The sequence below is a fragment of the Mytilus californianus genome, unplaced genomic scaffold (genome assembly GCF_021869535.1).
Source record: "Mytilus californianus isolate M0D057914Y unplaced genomic scaffold, xbMytCali1.0.p SCAF_1, whole genome shotgun sequence".
Taxonomy (NCBI): Eukaryota; Metazoa; Mollusca; class Bivalvia; order Mytilida; family Mytilidae; genus Mytilus; species Mytilus californianus.
Window position 1 is genome coordinate 111,051,480 of NW_026262581.1, and position 15,873 is coordinate 111,067,352.

A 15,873-nucleotide genomic window follows, 5' to 3' on the forward strand; every position below is an offset into this window, starting at 1 on the left:
TCATATGGTTAATTTATTTTATTTTATCAAGAGTTTAAAAAGTCAGATGTGTCAAAAATTGCTAAGTTGGGACTCAATTAAAAAGGAAAATTGCCTCAATGTGTTTTATGTTAACAAAATTGTTCACCAAATACCTAAATGTATTTAAAAAGACCAGCCTTATGCTAGGGTTAAATGGTCTTTTTGGAAGTACCTGCTATATATTTCTGGAGAGACCAACCTCATGTTAGAGTAAAATGCCCTTTTTTGGAAGTATCTGATATATTAACTGAATAATTTTATTTAATACTTTGTACTTTCAAATACTTTCAGTTGTGCAGATGGATATTATGGTAACCCCAGGAGATTAGATGGAAGTTGTAAGCCTTGTAGCTGTAACCTACAGGGATCTGTATCCTCTCGGTGTGACAGTAGGGGAATATGTGTTTGTCTGCCAGGAATTTCTGGTGACAAATGTAATCAGTGCCAGCCAAGATATGCAGTTGAAAATGGTGTTTGCATTTGTAAGTGTCTGTTTATATTCATATTGCATTATTTGTTATATTCACTCTAAATGATGAAGTTTTTAGCTATTTGTTATCATTTCTTTAAAGTCAAACATCAAGTTTAATTTTTGTTAGAATGAGATTCTAATTATAGCACACAAAATCAAAATAATGTGATGGAAAAATTGTTAATTTTGTTATACTGAATCAAATTTCCATCTTTCTTGTTTGAATAAAGGATAACCATAAAATTTGCAAAAAAACATAAGTCATACTAACGTTGTATTTCTGTATCTTGTCATAGTCTATTTGGATGATTAAATTGTTCTGCCATGTATAAACAAAATGTATAAAAATACTTAAAAAATAATGTATGAAACAATATATTGTGTTGTTCAGGATAAAACTATGTTTTTCAGCGTGTGATGAGGGATGTACCAGAGATTTAATGGCAGAATTAGACAGATTAGAGAGAAATATATCCACTGTCAATATTACGGGTATAATTCCTGCTCCATGGAATAGATTACTGAGAATTCACAATGAAACCAAAGAACTTCAGGAATTGCTTGATAAAATGGAGTTTTCTGAAATATTATATATAGAGGATCAAACAAAAGAAGTTCAACAAATGGCTGACAAACTCATGGCTAGAGTAAGTCTAATATTAGAAGTGGTGTAGGAGTTTTAATAGCTGGTAGTGATATGAACTTTTATTGAAAAGATTTATTTACAATAAAACTTATTAAGACAATTAATTATGACAATTTTAATATAAAGTAACAAATTGATACAAAAGATGTAGAGGTAATATTAAGAAGTTGTTAGATAGTATCACACAATAGTTTTTGGTAAGTGATCTTGTTTTAAATACATCATTATACTTTCAGTGGGATGTTCTTGGAACATTAAAATTCTTTATTTTGGGGTAGAGTTTAAATAAATTATTTCTGGAAAAGTGTTCTATTACTTGATATTAAGTACAGTTGTTGCTAATAGTTTGCATTCACTGTAGATTGCAGTAACAAAACTTTCTGTCATTCAAAACACTTAAGCATTCAAGTAGCATCTATCCATTATTAATCATACTATTTACAGGTGCAATTCTGTCTATTTATTGTATAAAAATGAATTTATATTGCAGTCAATGAGAGCCCTAACGAAAGCAGAGACTATAGAAACAGATGCCAATATTCTGAAGAAGAATGGTACAGCCTTGGCTGACAGTATAGAGAATATGTTACAGGATTTGAAAGGTATTTTGTTTCATATGTGCAACATTTCACAATGCTGTGTTATACTTAAGGACTCTATAAAATTAGTAAAGTGGTATGGATTTCTTTCAAGTGAAACCAAATATTGTAATGCATAAAACCAGCATGAGACTAACAGTCATTACAAATACGTAAGAACACAAAATCTTGTATAGTACATGAAGTATGAACAATTAATAATTGAAAAACCAAAATTCTAAAAAGATCAGATCAGTTATTTTAAAAAGCTTGCACTCAGAAGTAATGCATGAAATTATACAGCAAAACCAACCTAATCTGTTCTGAATTGATATTTACAGTTTGCTCAGGTTTAACAAATGTTCAACTTTCACAGGTCAAATTACGTAAAAATATTACTTACATATCCTGATACAACAGTTAAGTTTTTGAAAAACTTCCAGTTAGCACAAGATTTGGTATAGACAGGTTTCAATATATATTGTGTTTTTTTAAATTTTTAGATGAATTAGGAAAGTTAGAAGATATAGTAAAGAACTTATACCACAATGAAAGTGGGCTTAACATCACTGCTGCTTTAGAGGAAGCCAAGGAAATTATGAAGGAGATAGAACAAAGAAACTTTTCAATGAAAATATCTGAAGCATTCAATGAAAGCATGTAGGTTTATTATCTGCCATCTATGTGTTAAGACAAACTAATATCAGCAATTATTGTTTACTGACTTCTTCATTGTTTTATCATTCAACACGAAACTATTGTCACAATAGCTAAGACTTTTAAAGTGATATATGATTCATTATTCTGAAGTATGTATGTGTGACAGCTTGTTTACTATATCAAGACAAAAACAACTAGGAATTTAAGAAAAAGCATTGAATTTTGTCATTGCAATGGTGGGAAGACAGACATTTATGACAATTTTATGCTTGTGGAAAGCCAATTTAGGGTTAACAAAGATGTGCTTATTCAATTTTTAAGTAGCAAAACTTGGAAAGGATATTTAAGTGCAGAGTTATATGCTTGTCATTGGTTCATGTCTGTCATATTTGTTCTTCATAAATTAGGCTGTTAGTTTTCTCAATTGAATTGTTTCATATTTTTCAAGTAGGGGCCTTTTATAGCCAATTAGACGGTATGGGTTTTTCTCATTGTTGAACTATGATTGCTTACACCATTTTATTTTAACTTTGGTGGATAGTTGTATCATTGGCAGTCATACCACTTCTCCTTATTTTTATAATGCTTGCTAGGGTTATATGTGATGTGTAAGATTGAAAATGTCTTGAATCAAACATCCACAACCTAACTGTGTACAGGATGTTTTGTTTATCAATTTAGATTTCTTTGTGATGTATTGTGAACCATTGTTTGTCTTTTAATTTTTTTTTTGTCATTACAGTGGCTTCCTTCTTTGAATTATGACTTTTGATTGCCCTTTGGTATCATATTTTATACTGCAACTTAAATTAATACATTGATAGCAATTTAAAAAAAATTGTAACACAAATTTCAAACTTATTTTCATCTGTTAATGAACCCCTGATTGTGGAAAAAGTGATCCATGATGAAATTGACATTGCACAAAATATAGCTGTGTTACTATATTTAGGAAATAAACACAACTAGTTGCAGTATAAATATTTGAGCTGTTTATTACAACATATGTCTGTAACTAAGAGCAATAAGATTATGATTGCATATTTTAAGCACTTACAATATAGTTATTTTCAATATCAGTTTCTAATATTTTATTAACAAAATTTCTGAATTCTTTTTTAAGGTTAGCAGAAAAATTATCAGAAGAGATACTGAAAATGAAATATAAACTGATAAATGGAACAGCAGAAGTGAAAAAGAAACTTGATGACATCATAAGTCGTCTGCTTGACCTTCAGGACCAGTCTCAGAAGTCTAAAGACAAAGCCCTAGAAGCTGACACCATTAACTATAATCTTGCTTATGACTTGAAACAGTTACAGGTAGTTTGTCATACCACAATAGATTCCTTGCTGTGAACCTATTTACAGGATATCACAGACTTTTTAATAGTTTTACTTTCACAAAGGGAGATTTTTGACGGTTTAGAAGTATCAATAAAATATTTTGAGGTCAGATGTCACAAAATCTCAAATTATGTATAGATTTCTTGGGAAATTTATATACAGCCTAAATTTTAAACCTTGTCACTAAAAATTTCATTACTTGATATGCAGCTCCTGCAAAAAAGTATTGAAATGTTTAATGATAAGGCTAGATGAAATCAAAAAAGGTTCTCTGGCTGATCTGCATCCTTTTGTAGGTGTCATTACTGTTGATTTCATCATGTTTTCAATTATAGAATAATGTGGAAATGTGGTTCCATATTTTGTCAAATAATTGTTTTGCATACAGAATTTTTGTGCAATTTGAGAAACTTGTGTCCATACATTTGAGAGGTTTTAAATTCATTTTAGTTGCTTAGAAAATTGAAATAATCAATCTTACATAGATTTCATACAAGCAATCAATTTAGAAAAAAAAGAATTATAAGTGAAATTAAGAAAGAGCTGGATGTCAAATAGTTTCATTTAGTATTTGACTCTGAGCAAAAAAAATGCTGCCATTGACAGCTATATAAAGGTACTTAATACATTATAAATTGATGAATTTTGGGAACAAATGCCTCCTGCATCCATTTTTTCTGCCAATAAAGATAAAAAAATAGGTCTACCTCTCATCTACTTTGCAAAGAGACAACCTACTATTCTGTAGATCAAGTTTGTGAAACATTATAGGAAACTAGAAGAATATACTTGAAAAGAATGCATGACAACAGAAGTTATCTATATATGTTTATTTGTATAGTAAAAAGGTTCATTGCAGGATGAAAGAATTTGGACTAACATTAAAAGTTTTTTTAAATGACCATAAATGAAATGTACAATACTATTGGTATTTATGGTAAATATACTCATAAAAATCATATTTTGCGTGAAAAAAATATGTTCATCAAATGACTTTTTAATTAGTACAAATTGATTGAAATGTAATTTCAGGACACTATATATGATATAGAAATCCATGGAGATAGGACTACTGTAGCTTTAGGTAAAGGTCATTCACTGAATATAATGTCATGGGCAGCTCTAAATCAGACCAGAAACAACATTAAAGTAAGTCTTAGTGATATAGATTTAAAAAAAAAAAGATTGGAAGAAAAAATGAACATGTTTTAATATACATGATCTTCCAATTGATGATTTATACCGATTTTTTTTTACATTACAAAGCTAATGTCACATCACAATGCCCTATGACCCGTTTTCCCTGAACGAACCAAGGTCAACAGGGCAGTTCATTAATAAAATGGAAATTGGTAACTGGATAAAAAGATGTTTCAGTATGCATGGTTTTTTTATTGAAACTATTTATTATCAAGCATATTTAGATTCATATTAAATGTATCTCATTTATTGAAGGAAAAATATGGAAAAATATTGATTGTCAGGAGAGTATTTTAAGCTATTATCTTATTTTTCAGAACTTGGAAAGAGAAGCAAGTAGATTAGACATTGCCATTCCTAGATTAAAACAGAGGATAGAAGATTATAGGGACAAATTGCCTAAAATTGAAAACTACACTGCTATGGCCATTAAGCATGCTGAAAGGTTATTGGATCAAGCAGAATACTTAGAAAAGTAAGATGGAATTTTATCTAATTATTTGGTCTATGCAGAATAAATCTAAATTGCAGAACTTGCTCAAAGGTATCTTAAACTTACAGTTCTTCAAATTAAATTAAGGTCTTTTAATCACATAACATTTTTAGCTCATCTTTCCAAAGGAAATGTGAGCTTTTGCCATCACTTGGCATCCGTCGTCGTCCGTACGGTGTAAGCTATTTCAAACATCTTCTCCTCTGAAACTACTGAACCAATTCCAATCAAACTTAAGCTGAATGATCCTTAGGGTACATAGAATAAACTTTTTGTTTTATTTTCTGTTTCATCAAAAAACATGGCTGCCATGGCTAAAAATAGAACATAGGGGTAAAATGCAGTTTTTGGCTTATATCTCAAAAACTAAGCATTTAGAGCAAATCTATGGTTACTATCTTGAATATTATTATAGATAAAGATAAACTGTAAACAGCAAAAATGTTCAGCAAAGTAAGATCTACAAAAAAGTTTGACCCCTTAAGAAGTTATTGCCCTTTAAGGACATTTTACACAATTTGTTTATCATGTTTTCTAACTTTAAAAAATCTTCTCCTCTGAAACTACTTAACCAAAATTAAACCAAACTTAAGCTGAATGATTCTTAGGTTATCTAGAATAAAGTTTATGTTTTATTTTCTGTTTCCTCAGAAAACATGGCCGCCATGGCTAAAAATAGAACATAGGGTAAAATGCAGTTTTTGACATATCTCAAAAACTAAAGCATTTGGAGCAAATCAGACAAGAAGTTAAAATATTCGTTAGGTCAAGGTCTACCTGCCCTGAAATTATCAGCCAAATTGGGTATCTGATTTTTAGGTTATTGCCCCGGAATTGAAGATTTTAAGGAAATTTTGCAGTTTTTCGGTTATTATCTTGAATATTATTATAGATAAAGATAATCTGTAAACAGCAAAAATGTTCAGCAAAGTAAGATCTACAAATAAGTTTCATATGACCAAAATTGTCAATTGACCCCTTAAGGAGTTATTGTCCTTTAAAGACAATTTTTCACAATTTGTTCATCTAGTTTGCCTACTTTAAAAAATCTTCTCCTTTGAAACTTTTGAATCAATTTCAGCCAAACTTGGGTTGAATGAGTTTCAGAGTATCTAGTATAATTTTTTATCTTATTTCCTTGTACGTCAAGAAACATAGCCTCTATGGCTAAAATGGAACATAGGGGTAAAATGCATTTTTTCGCTTTTGAAGAAAATATGACAGATACAAAGAACACTTAAATGGCATTTTTAAGCCACTCATTAATATATATTGAAAAGCAAAAATAATCATTGATGAAAGATTTAAGCAAAAAATTACATGTGAGCGATTCAGGCTCTTGAGAGCCTCTTGTTTTAGATAGCTTTAGTGTTGTTAAAGAAAAGCAAGTATTTTGATTTTTTGAAACTGTACTATTAAATGGTTTAATTTTTTTGGTTGTGTAGTTATTATGACCTTTTTGTTAAGCTTACATATAACTTCAGGACATTTGAGAAAACAAAGGCTGATGCAGAAATTCCTTTGAAGGCAGCTAGAGTGTACAGTACTATTGTCAAAGCTGTTGATGAGGCAGAAAAGGCAGCAAAAGAGGCGCTCAAGGCTGCTGAAGATACTATACAAATTGTAGGTAGATTAACACCATTAACAAATTTATAAAGAACCAGACCAGTATTTTAACAAATTTTTGTTGCAATTTCAGTAGATCAACTTGGTTTCAGGGCTTTAAACTTTTAGTTTTTGTCTCGCCTTGACGGAGTCAAAAAGTGAGACATAGGTATGCTGTTTCAATGTATTAGTTTGTGATTAGGTCTAGTTTATGTTGAACCACTAGTGGTAGGTCAATGATATTTGGTATGCAGTTGTATTAGTATTGGCACATCTCATTTACATGGAGATTATTTGACCCCGCCCATCCTCAGTCATGGTCTATTGACTTTGAAACTTTTTAGGTCAGTTGATGGGGAAATGCTAGTGGTAGGTCAATGATATTTGGTTTGCAGTTGTATAAGCATTGGCATATCTCATTTCCATGGAGATTATTTGGCCCTGCCCCCTTAGTCATGCTCTATTGACTTTGAAACATTTGTTTAGTTTACATGTATCAGTTTGTGATTAGGTCAGTTAAAGAGGAACCATTAGTGGTAGGTCAATGATAATTGGTATGCAGTTATATAAGCATTAGTACATCTCATTTCCATGGAGGACATTTGGTCCTTACCCCTCAGTCATGGTCTATTGACTTTTAAACTTTTGCTTAATTTATATGTATTAGTTTGATTAGATCAGTTTTAGATGAACCACTAATGTTAAGTCAATGATATTTGGTATACCTTCAGTTATGGTTCTTTGACTTTGAATACTTGCATAACTTACATGTTAAAGTATTGCTATTTTAATTTCAACATTTGCATTATCAAAATAACAAAAAGGCGAGACATATCTTTGTGTTAACAGTTTATTAACATTTTATAGATTATTTTCATACTTTGCATAAATGTAGTTGTTTTTGTCTTGCCTGCAATGAAAATCGCAGTATGCGAGAAGGGTTACTATCCAGCGTCAGCAGTGTAAACTATTTATATAAAGCTTATATTTCAGAAGTTAGATGACCTGGATGCTTCATACCTTGTATGCAGATTCTTTATGTTACGAAATTTCCATCTGTCATATGTCCATTGTCCTTGACCTCATTTTCATGGTTCAGTAACTGCTTGACAAAAAATTATATTTTTTTTGTCATGTGAATTTCTCACTTATTATGAGTAATAGGATAACTATATTTGGTAAATGAGTTCCTTGCAATGTCTATATGTCCGTCAGACAGAGCTCACCTGACCTCAACCTCATATAATGGATCAGTGATCAAGGTTAAAGTTACATGATTAGGGCTGTTTCTCAGATACTTTAGGCAGTAGGTCAACTATATGTGGTGTATGGAATGATTGTAAGGGGTACATGTCAGTCTGGCAGGTTTAATCTGACCTTGACCTCATTTTCGTGGTTCATTGGTCAATGTTAAATTTTTGTGTTTTGGTCTGTTTTTCATTTACCATAAGCAATAGTTCAAGTATATTTGGTGTATGGAATAATGGTAAGGTGTACATGTCTGTCTGGCAGGTATCATCTGACCTTGACCTCAATTTCATGGTTCATTGGTCAATGTTAAGTTTTTGTGAATTGGTCTGTTTTTCATTTACCATAAGCAATAGGTCAAGTATATTTGTTGTATGGAATGATTGTAAGGTCTACATTTCTGTCTGGCAGGTATCATCTGACCTTGACCTTGACCTCAATTTCATGGTTCATTGGTCAATGTTAAGTTTTTTTGTTTTGGTCTGTTTTTCATTTACCATAAGCAATATGTCAACCAAGGGTCGGGAAATGGCCATATTTGCCAGTCATGACCTAAACTGAAAGCTATTTGTCCTAAACGGCAGATTGTGATTTATGACAAATTAATTTTTTTTACAGAAATAATTTTGGTCATTTCATTGAGATCGGGTTTCTTAATCGCCATTTTGCACTTGTTTTTGTTATGTAATCCCTTTCTTGTAATAAAACTGCCACTCTAGTAAAGTATGATAATCCTGAGGGCCCTCCTAATAACTATAAATGCCTCCGGGAATTATTGGCTAATGATTGCTAATCACTTTTTACCAGTGTTTTTAAATTCACACCTGACAGTGAACTATAACATGTATTATAAAAAAATTAAAATTCCATGACAACTTTCTTCATTATTTTATTACTTTTCAGCAAAGACGATCATCAATTTTGATTAAAAAACTAAAACTTAATTTAATTTACGTAGAAAAAGTAATTTTTCACGAGTTAAACATGTGCTTTATTTACTATGTAATACACATGTGTGAAATTGTCTTCACCAGATAAGACACTTAATCATAAAAAGCCAAATGATTTTATGCTAAATTAAACAAGTGCAACTGGCCCGAGAACACAGTTATTTCGTAGTGCATTTCTTTTAGACAATAAATTCAAATTAAAAAAATCGCACCTGCTCTATCGCAAAAAGATTTTTACAGTGTAGTGTACTACTATTGATACAAATAATATTAAAATTATAGAAACTTCTACCAGCTCTAACTCAAAATATTGACAATTCTGTGTTAAGGGGGGCTAAAATTCAGTTTGACAGCTTCAGACATTCCAATTTTTGACCTTTTCTAACTGGACCAAATCACTACTTAACATAAAGATTCAGCACCCAAATTTTTTTAACATGTAATTTCATCCCCTTACTTAATATTTCATGCATAAAATATCAAGAAATAAATTGGAAAAGAGTATAAAAAAAAAATGCAAGTTATACACTGTTCACACTAGGGGCTATAATTGTAGACAACGAAAACCTAAGGACGATAACTGTGTCCTTGGACCAACTACTATCTGTTATATTCAAACAGCTTTAAAGGTAATAAAATTTAAAATCCATTGAATTCCTGTCAATTTGATAAACAGAACGAATTCTGGAAATGAATCCGGAATAATTCGTACTAACAAGTATTGTTGCAAAACTTCCAGTTTTAATTTCGTCTTCAAAATCAAAAGAAATGTTAGCGATGTCTGAGAAATTTACCATTTTGAGTCATTAAAATCATTTCAATTTTAAACAGTTGCATTCCATAAACCATAAACCGTTCTTGAAAGTTTTTAGAAAAACGGAAATAAAATTCATTAAGTAAATGTGATGAAACAGTCAATACAAGTTCGTTGTTGCTATGAATCCAGTGTGATTTCGACAATTTGAAAAAAGGGCCCCAATTTTTAAGTTTCCAGATCCTTAAGGTCAACTATATTTGGTATATTGAATAATTGTAATTTGTCTGACAGGATTTATCTGACCTTGAACTCATTGCCATGGATATTTAAAAATGTTAAGTTTATGTGATACTTGTAGTAAAACCTTTAACTTTAAGACTTTCAACATAAAATCAATGGTCAGTAAAGCAGGCCAGACATTTCAGTGTGTTCACTCTTGTTATTCTTTTTTATACTCCCATTTACTGATGTGTGGGGTATATAGAAATGGGGCATCCATCTTTCCATCCATTTTTTTGTTAGTTTCTTTAAGTAAATGATGGACTTCTATTATACTGGATATATTAAGCAGATATTTTCTATACAGTATTTAATCATTAAATTTTAATGCATAAATATTTTCTTTAAAATTGATTAGTATGAGAATACATACTTGTGTTTTACAGGCTGGTGTAGATGATATAAAAAATGAAGTAGAGAAGTCATTGAGAGACAGTAGAAGATTATTGGATAGGGCTACTGAACTGAAGAACAGAACATCAAGTAACTATCAGACTTAAAGGATTAGGTTCATTAAGGGTCAATGTTGGCTCTTTATTTCTATGAAATTTAAGTTTCATAATTTTTACAATCATTAGATGAAAAATAATAAAAATACCTGACTAAAAAAGGCCTCAACAAGTTTAAGCATGTTTTTACAATGACAATATCATAATTGTGTGCTAAGATGATGGAATTATAAGTTTCATGATGAGTGAGAACTGGATATCGCTTAATATCAACTATTTGATGTCAATATACTAATAAAAAAGGCTTCAGCGAGTTTATTATTTCTATTTAAATTAAATAAAGAGAGTTGATATCAAGCAATATCCAAAACTCAAGAGTTGTTTAACCTATGTCTCTTATGGTCAACACTCTTATTGTGTTAAATCAAAAATACCGTGAATTGTTGATCTAGTCTTTTGCACATAACAGTATGACTTTATATGTCCTTTTCCGGTGTCAAACTTTAACATCAGACATTTTAAAAGTTTTTGTATGCTTTAGAATGTAATAAAATTTGATAAAAAGAAGATTCCCAGGGGAAAAGTGTGAGTGTTTTGTATATTATTGGAGAAATCACGTATGTCCGTTGCCATGGACGAAATGTACATCGTCTTAACCTTTGAAAGTTATCAATGACCTAATGAATAGCCAATGGAAATGTCATAATATTGTCTCATGATGCTGGATAAGCCAATCAAATTCACACAGTTTCGTATCACACTACGTGCAGTGTGATACAAGATATATCTCTTCATGCAAGAAATAGATAACAGGCCACAACCATAAGAGAAAACATATTCATTCTTCTTCTAAATTTTGATAGTTTTTGCTTCAGATGGCTTTATATGAACCAACTTGTTTTTTAGTAGGACGTCTATCTTTCCTGTACACATCCTTCCATATCAAATCCATTGTATGATGATTTATGTCTTAGTCTTCTTTTTATGTTATCAAAATTAGATACATTTCATTTTCTCGCAGAATTAAGGACCAGAAACACAGAGCACATGTCAACAAAAAAGATTTTTTTTTATTATATTATGTTTATTATAACAAATAAAGTTTAGAACTTGAAAATCATGTTTGTCTTAATCTGAGCTCCTTGTCTACTAGGCCTATATGTGATTAAAATCCAGAAGATTGTAACCGGTACGTCTAAACATCGCTCAGGACCTCCTGAATGCACTCAGGACATACAAAGTGCACTCAGGACATGAAATATATGTTTTAGTGAGTGGTGAAGGTATGCATTCGATAGATAATTTAATTCTTCATCTATTAATTTTTGTTTTGATAAAACCTTTTTAACATTTAAGGAGTTATTGAAGTTTTCATCGGCACGCGCCGTTTTTGTGAAATATGTCAGGCATGACCAAGGATTATATTGAATGCCAATTATCAAGTTGATTAGGTCGTTTGATCCTTAATAATTAGGAGTGATTAGTGATGGTGCTAACCTCATACAAGTAAGCTTCGCAGACAAACAAAATCAAGATGTCTTTTGAAAAATAAAGAACAATAAAGATATATTGTTTTAGAAAAAAACCGTTAAATAAACATTTTTCTTTTTGTTTGTAAGAATTGAAGCCAGTCGAGAAATATGAGAAATCTACATATATAGTTGGGAAATTTTGATTCAATTCATTTCATTTCATTAACTTAATAGATATTAAACATATCGTTAGTATTTGCTTTGTATAGATTTTCGTATTTTATTCAAATTTCGTGCAATAAAAAGGTTAGTTTTATTCTTATTTCAAAAATTAAGAAGAATAATTCTTTCGTATTTTCATATCTCTAGATATATTACAATAGACTTTAATTGCATTGTTCCATGGTAAAAAAAAAGAATCGGTGAAACACCATTTATAATTTACCTTTACAGCACGTACGCAGCCAAGCTAACAGTCAATCTGATCACTCACTAAAAATAGCGTTGAATTAAAAAAAAAAATTGATATCATCAGAGACATATATGTCTCTGGTATCATTGCGTTCTAATTCTTATTCATATAATTGTGTGTGTGTGTGTGTTTTGTTCTATTTTCTTGTCTTTGAGATTCATTCAAATAATTAACACTTTTTGACCAATGAGATGCTGTGTATGTATAACATAACGATTCAATCAAAATTTCATGTTAGATTTATTCCCCTATTGAAACTTGTTCTTGTCCAGTAATACGTGTAAATTCCTTGAACGAGTTTGAAAAGGGAAATAAATTTGTCATACTTTTCATGAATTAAGATTTAGTTTTGTAAATGGAACCCGTTCTTAACTGTAGAAGCCGTAGTTACCGAAATACGCTTTTCAAATAATCAAATCTCATATAGTTAGTGTTCTTTCTCATTTTTATGTTCTTGTCCAGTAATTTCATTCTTTAGTAATACGAATGCTTTAACAAATCCGCGTTTAGTAAGATTTATCTTTCTCATTAAAGTTAAAAATTATCATATTTGGGTATTAATTTTAAATAATTTGTAAGTAAACGAAATCCGTTCAAACCACAACTAAGTCTTCGTGCACAGAGTTTGAAGTGCGAAAACCCCAGAAACTTGATCGTAAGACAAACCAAAGGAAAAGACCAAGGACAGCACGTACGCAGCCAAGATATTAGACTTAGCAAATCATATAAATAAATACTGATCTGTCTTCTTAATTTTGAATTCTAAATACTGTCATTGAAAATATAGGACCAGTTCATAATTTCAATAAATTTGTTATCTATATCAAGGCTCCGAAAATCTTGAATAAATTTTGAACAATCATGAAAAAGGTTATATCGAATATCGTCATAAAGTGTGCATTCCATAAGAAAATGTTTTTCAGTCTCTACAGTGCAACTTTCACAAAACTTAATAACATCGTGTTATTCATTTTAAACCTAACACAGTACTAACAACACAATGCATAAGCAACAATAAAGATAATCCAATCAATTTTGTTGATTGGATAAATCACGGCTCAGTAGTTGTGTAATCAGTGACACGTGCCCTCATTATTTCATAAGAATTAACATATCTATCTAAGTTCGATTTCAAATTCTACCAAAATTTAACTCTTGAATAAGCAGTGTGTAACGAATATATTCATCCATCCTGTGTGCAAATACGATGACTATAAAGGGTCCTGAGTGCACATTGTATGTCCTGAGTGCACTCAGGAGGTCCTGAGCGGTGTTTAGACGTACCCGATTGTAACAACTTAGGCCAACATCTCTATTGTTTTGAATGTACAAGTCCACTTATTTTAAAGAAAAATCCAACAAAAATTGTTCTTTTTCACTTTCTCACATGCATCAACTTGAAATAATTTCCATCTTGAAATAACTGACATGATATTTGAGGGCCCTTGCCATTCATACTCCTTTGATGTTTCATGTAATTAAAGATGTATATTAGTAATTAATTTGTATTCTTTATTGTATATTTAAATGTAAGATATGTTTATGACCCACCATTTCTTGCAGGTTTAGGCAGCCATTTAAATACATTAAAAGGAGATGTGAACAAAGTAGACAATACCCAGGGAGATATAAGGAATGGTCTTCAGGATATTAGAAATGGAATAGATACCTTGCCTAGAGGTAAATGTCAGATAATCATTCATGAATAGTCAAAGTATTAACTCATTATGACAAAATACATTGAAATGTAAAATTAGAAATCTGAAATTTGGTGAATAATCTGGAAGAATATTTTTCATGATTGGGTACATCTATAAATAAAAATATTTGCCATTCTTTTGTGAGTTTGTATAAAAAGTATGTTAGAGTGTTAATGCTTTAAAGTTTATAACAATGCTGTTGATTGAATAACATCAATTTATTTAAGGGGACTTGGTTTACTGATTAAAGCATAATAATACTTATATGAAGAAATGAAATAGTTACACAATACTTTAACTGTCTTGTTCATGTTATCATCCTAAATGTCACCGGGAACTTATTTGTGACAAGTGGAGTTTGCAAGTGACATAAGATAATTTACATATCTCTTAGTTTCCTTAAAGTAATTGAATATTTTGTTTGTAATACAGGTATCTCTAATAGAGCCAGAACAGTTACAGATGATGTAGCCTTGATAGATAATAAAGTTCTTAGTACCCATGCTAGGGTGGATGCTGTTAAAGATAAAATTGACAACCAGTTATGGCCTAAATATAGAGAAATAAGAGACTTTTCTGTGGATAGATATGTCATTGATACGAGAAATTCAAGTAAATTAGTCTTTGTTGTAATGCTTGTTATTTTTATGCCACCACCATACCGTAGGGGGTCATTAAGTTTAACCTTGTCCATCCGTACGTACAAAATTGATTTCCGTTCTCTAACTTTAGTTTGCCTCAACCAAATGTTATGAAATTTATACACAATACTAACTACCACAAAACACAGATCAAGTTTGAATTTGGGTGGGGGTCACTTTTACTGTTCTAGTGTTATGCCCCTTTACAAATGAAAAATTGCTGAATTTTTCGTTTCCGTTCTCTAACTTAAGTTTGTAACAACCAAATGTTATAATACTTATACACAATGCTTATTACCACAAAACACAGATTAAGTCCCATGGATACATTCTCCATTTATCTTATACATATTCTAAGCTTACCTTTCTGGAGACTTTGATAGCCTTTTCAGATATATAATAACTGCCTAAAGTCTTCTTATTGTTTTGAAAGCCATACATTTTTTTAATCCAGGTTATAGTTTTGAGATGAAAACTCATTTTCTTTCAAAAGAACTTCTTTTAAGACCTGTTGCTCTTTAATATATCTGGTGAACTATTTCAGGTATTTTGGACTGTACAGCAGTGTTCAGATAATTGAAAATGTTTCTACAGTTCAAGTTTTACCCTTAATATATAGACTACAACATAACTACAGTATTAATAAAGTTTTTGCACCATGTAGTCAATCTAAATTGCCCAAATTCTTTTTTAACAATAAAGGTACTGTCAAAAACTGCATATATGTATGCCATATGTTTCCCGTTTCATGGAAGTCTGCTGTAGGCTGCACATCCTTTATGGGGCTTGAATCCAGGTTTTGTTTTACAGTGCCATTTTAATATCTGTTTACTACTTAAAAAAATATACTTTTGATATTTTGATATTCATGGTGTACCAATTTT

At 30.7% G+C, this 15,873-nt stretch overlaps 1 protein-coding gene across 2 annotated transcripts in view; it reads left to right on the top strand.

The window, feature by feature from the left end:
• LOC127730644 (laminin subunit alpha-2-like) overlaps positions 1–15,873 on the top strand; it is a 136,779-nt gene that overhangs the window by 95,641 nt on the left and 25,265 nt on the right. For both annotated transcript variants that reach the window (XM_052239146.1, XM_052239154.1), the window contains exons 31-41: positions 313–503; positions 905–1,140; positions 1,630–1,741; positions 2,221–2,377; positions 3,501–3,699; positions 4,756–4,872; positions 5,241–5,398; positions 6,901–7,039; positions 10,642–10,738; positions 14,212–14,328; positions 14,781–14,960. In XM_052239146.1, coding sequence (XP_052095106.1) covers positions 313–503; positions 905–1,140; positions 1,630–1,741; positions 2,221–2,377; positions 3,501–3,699; positions 4,756–4,872; positions 5,241–5,398; positions 6,901–7,039; positions 10,642–10,738; positions 14,212–14,328; positions 14,781–14,960 — 1,703 coding nt within the window. The remainder of the gene's footprint in view (positions 1–312; positions 504–904; positions 1,141–1,629; positions 1,742–2,220; positions 2,378–3,500; positions 3,700–4,755; positions 4,873–5,240; positions 5,399–6,900; positions 7,040–10,641; positions 10,739–14,211; positions 14,329–14,780; positions 14,961–15,873) is intronic.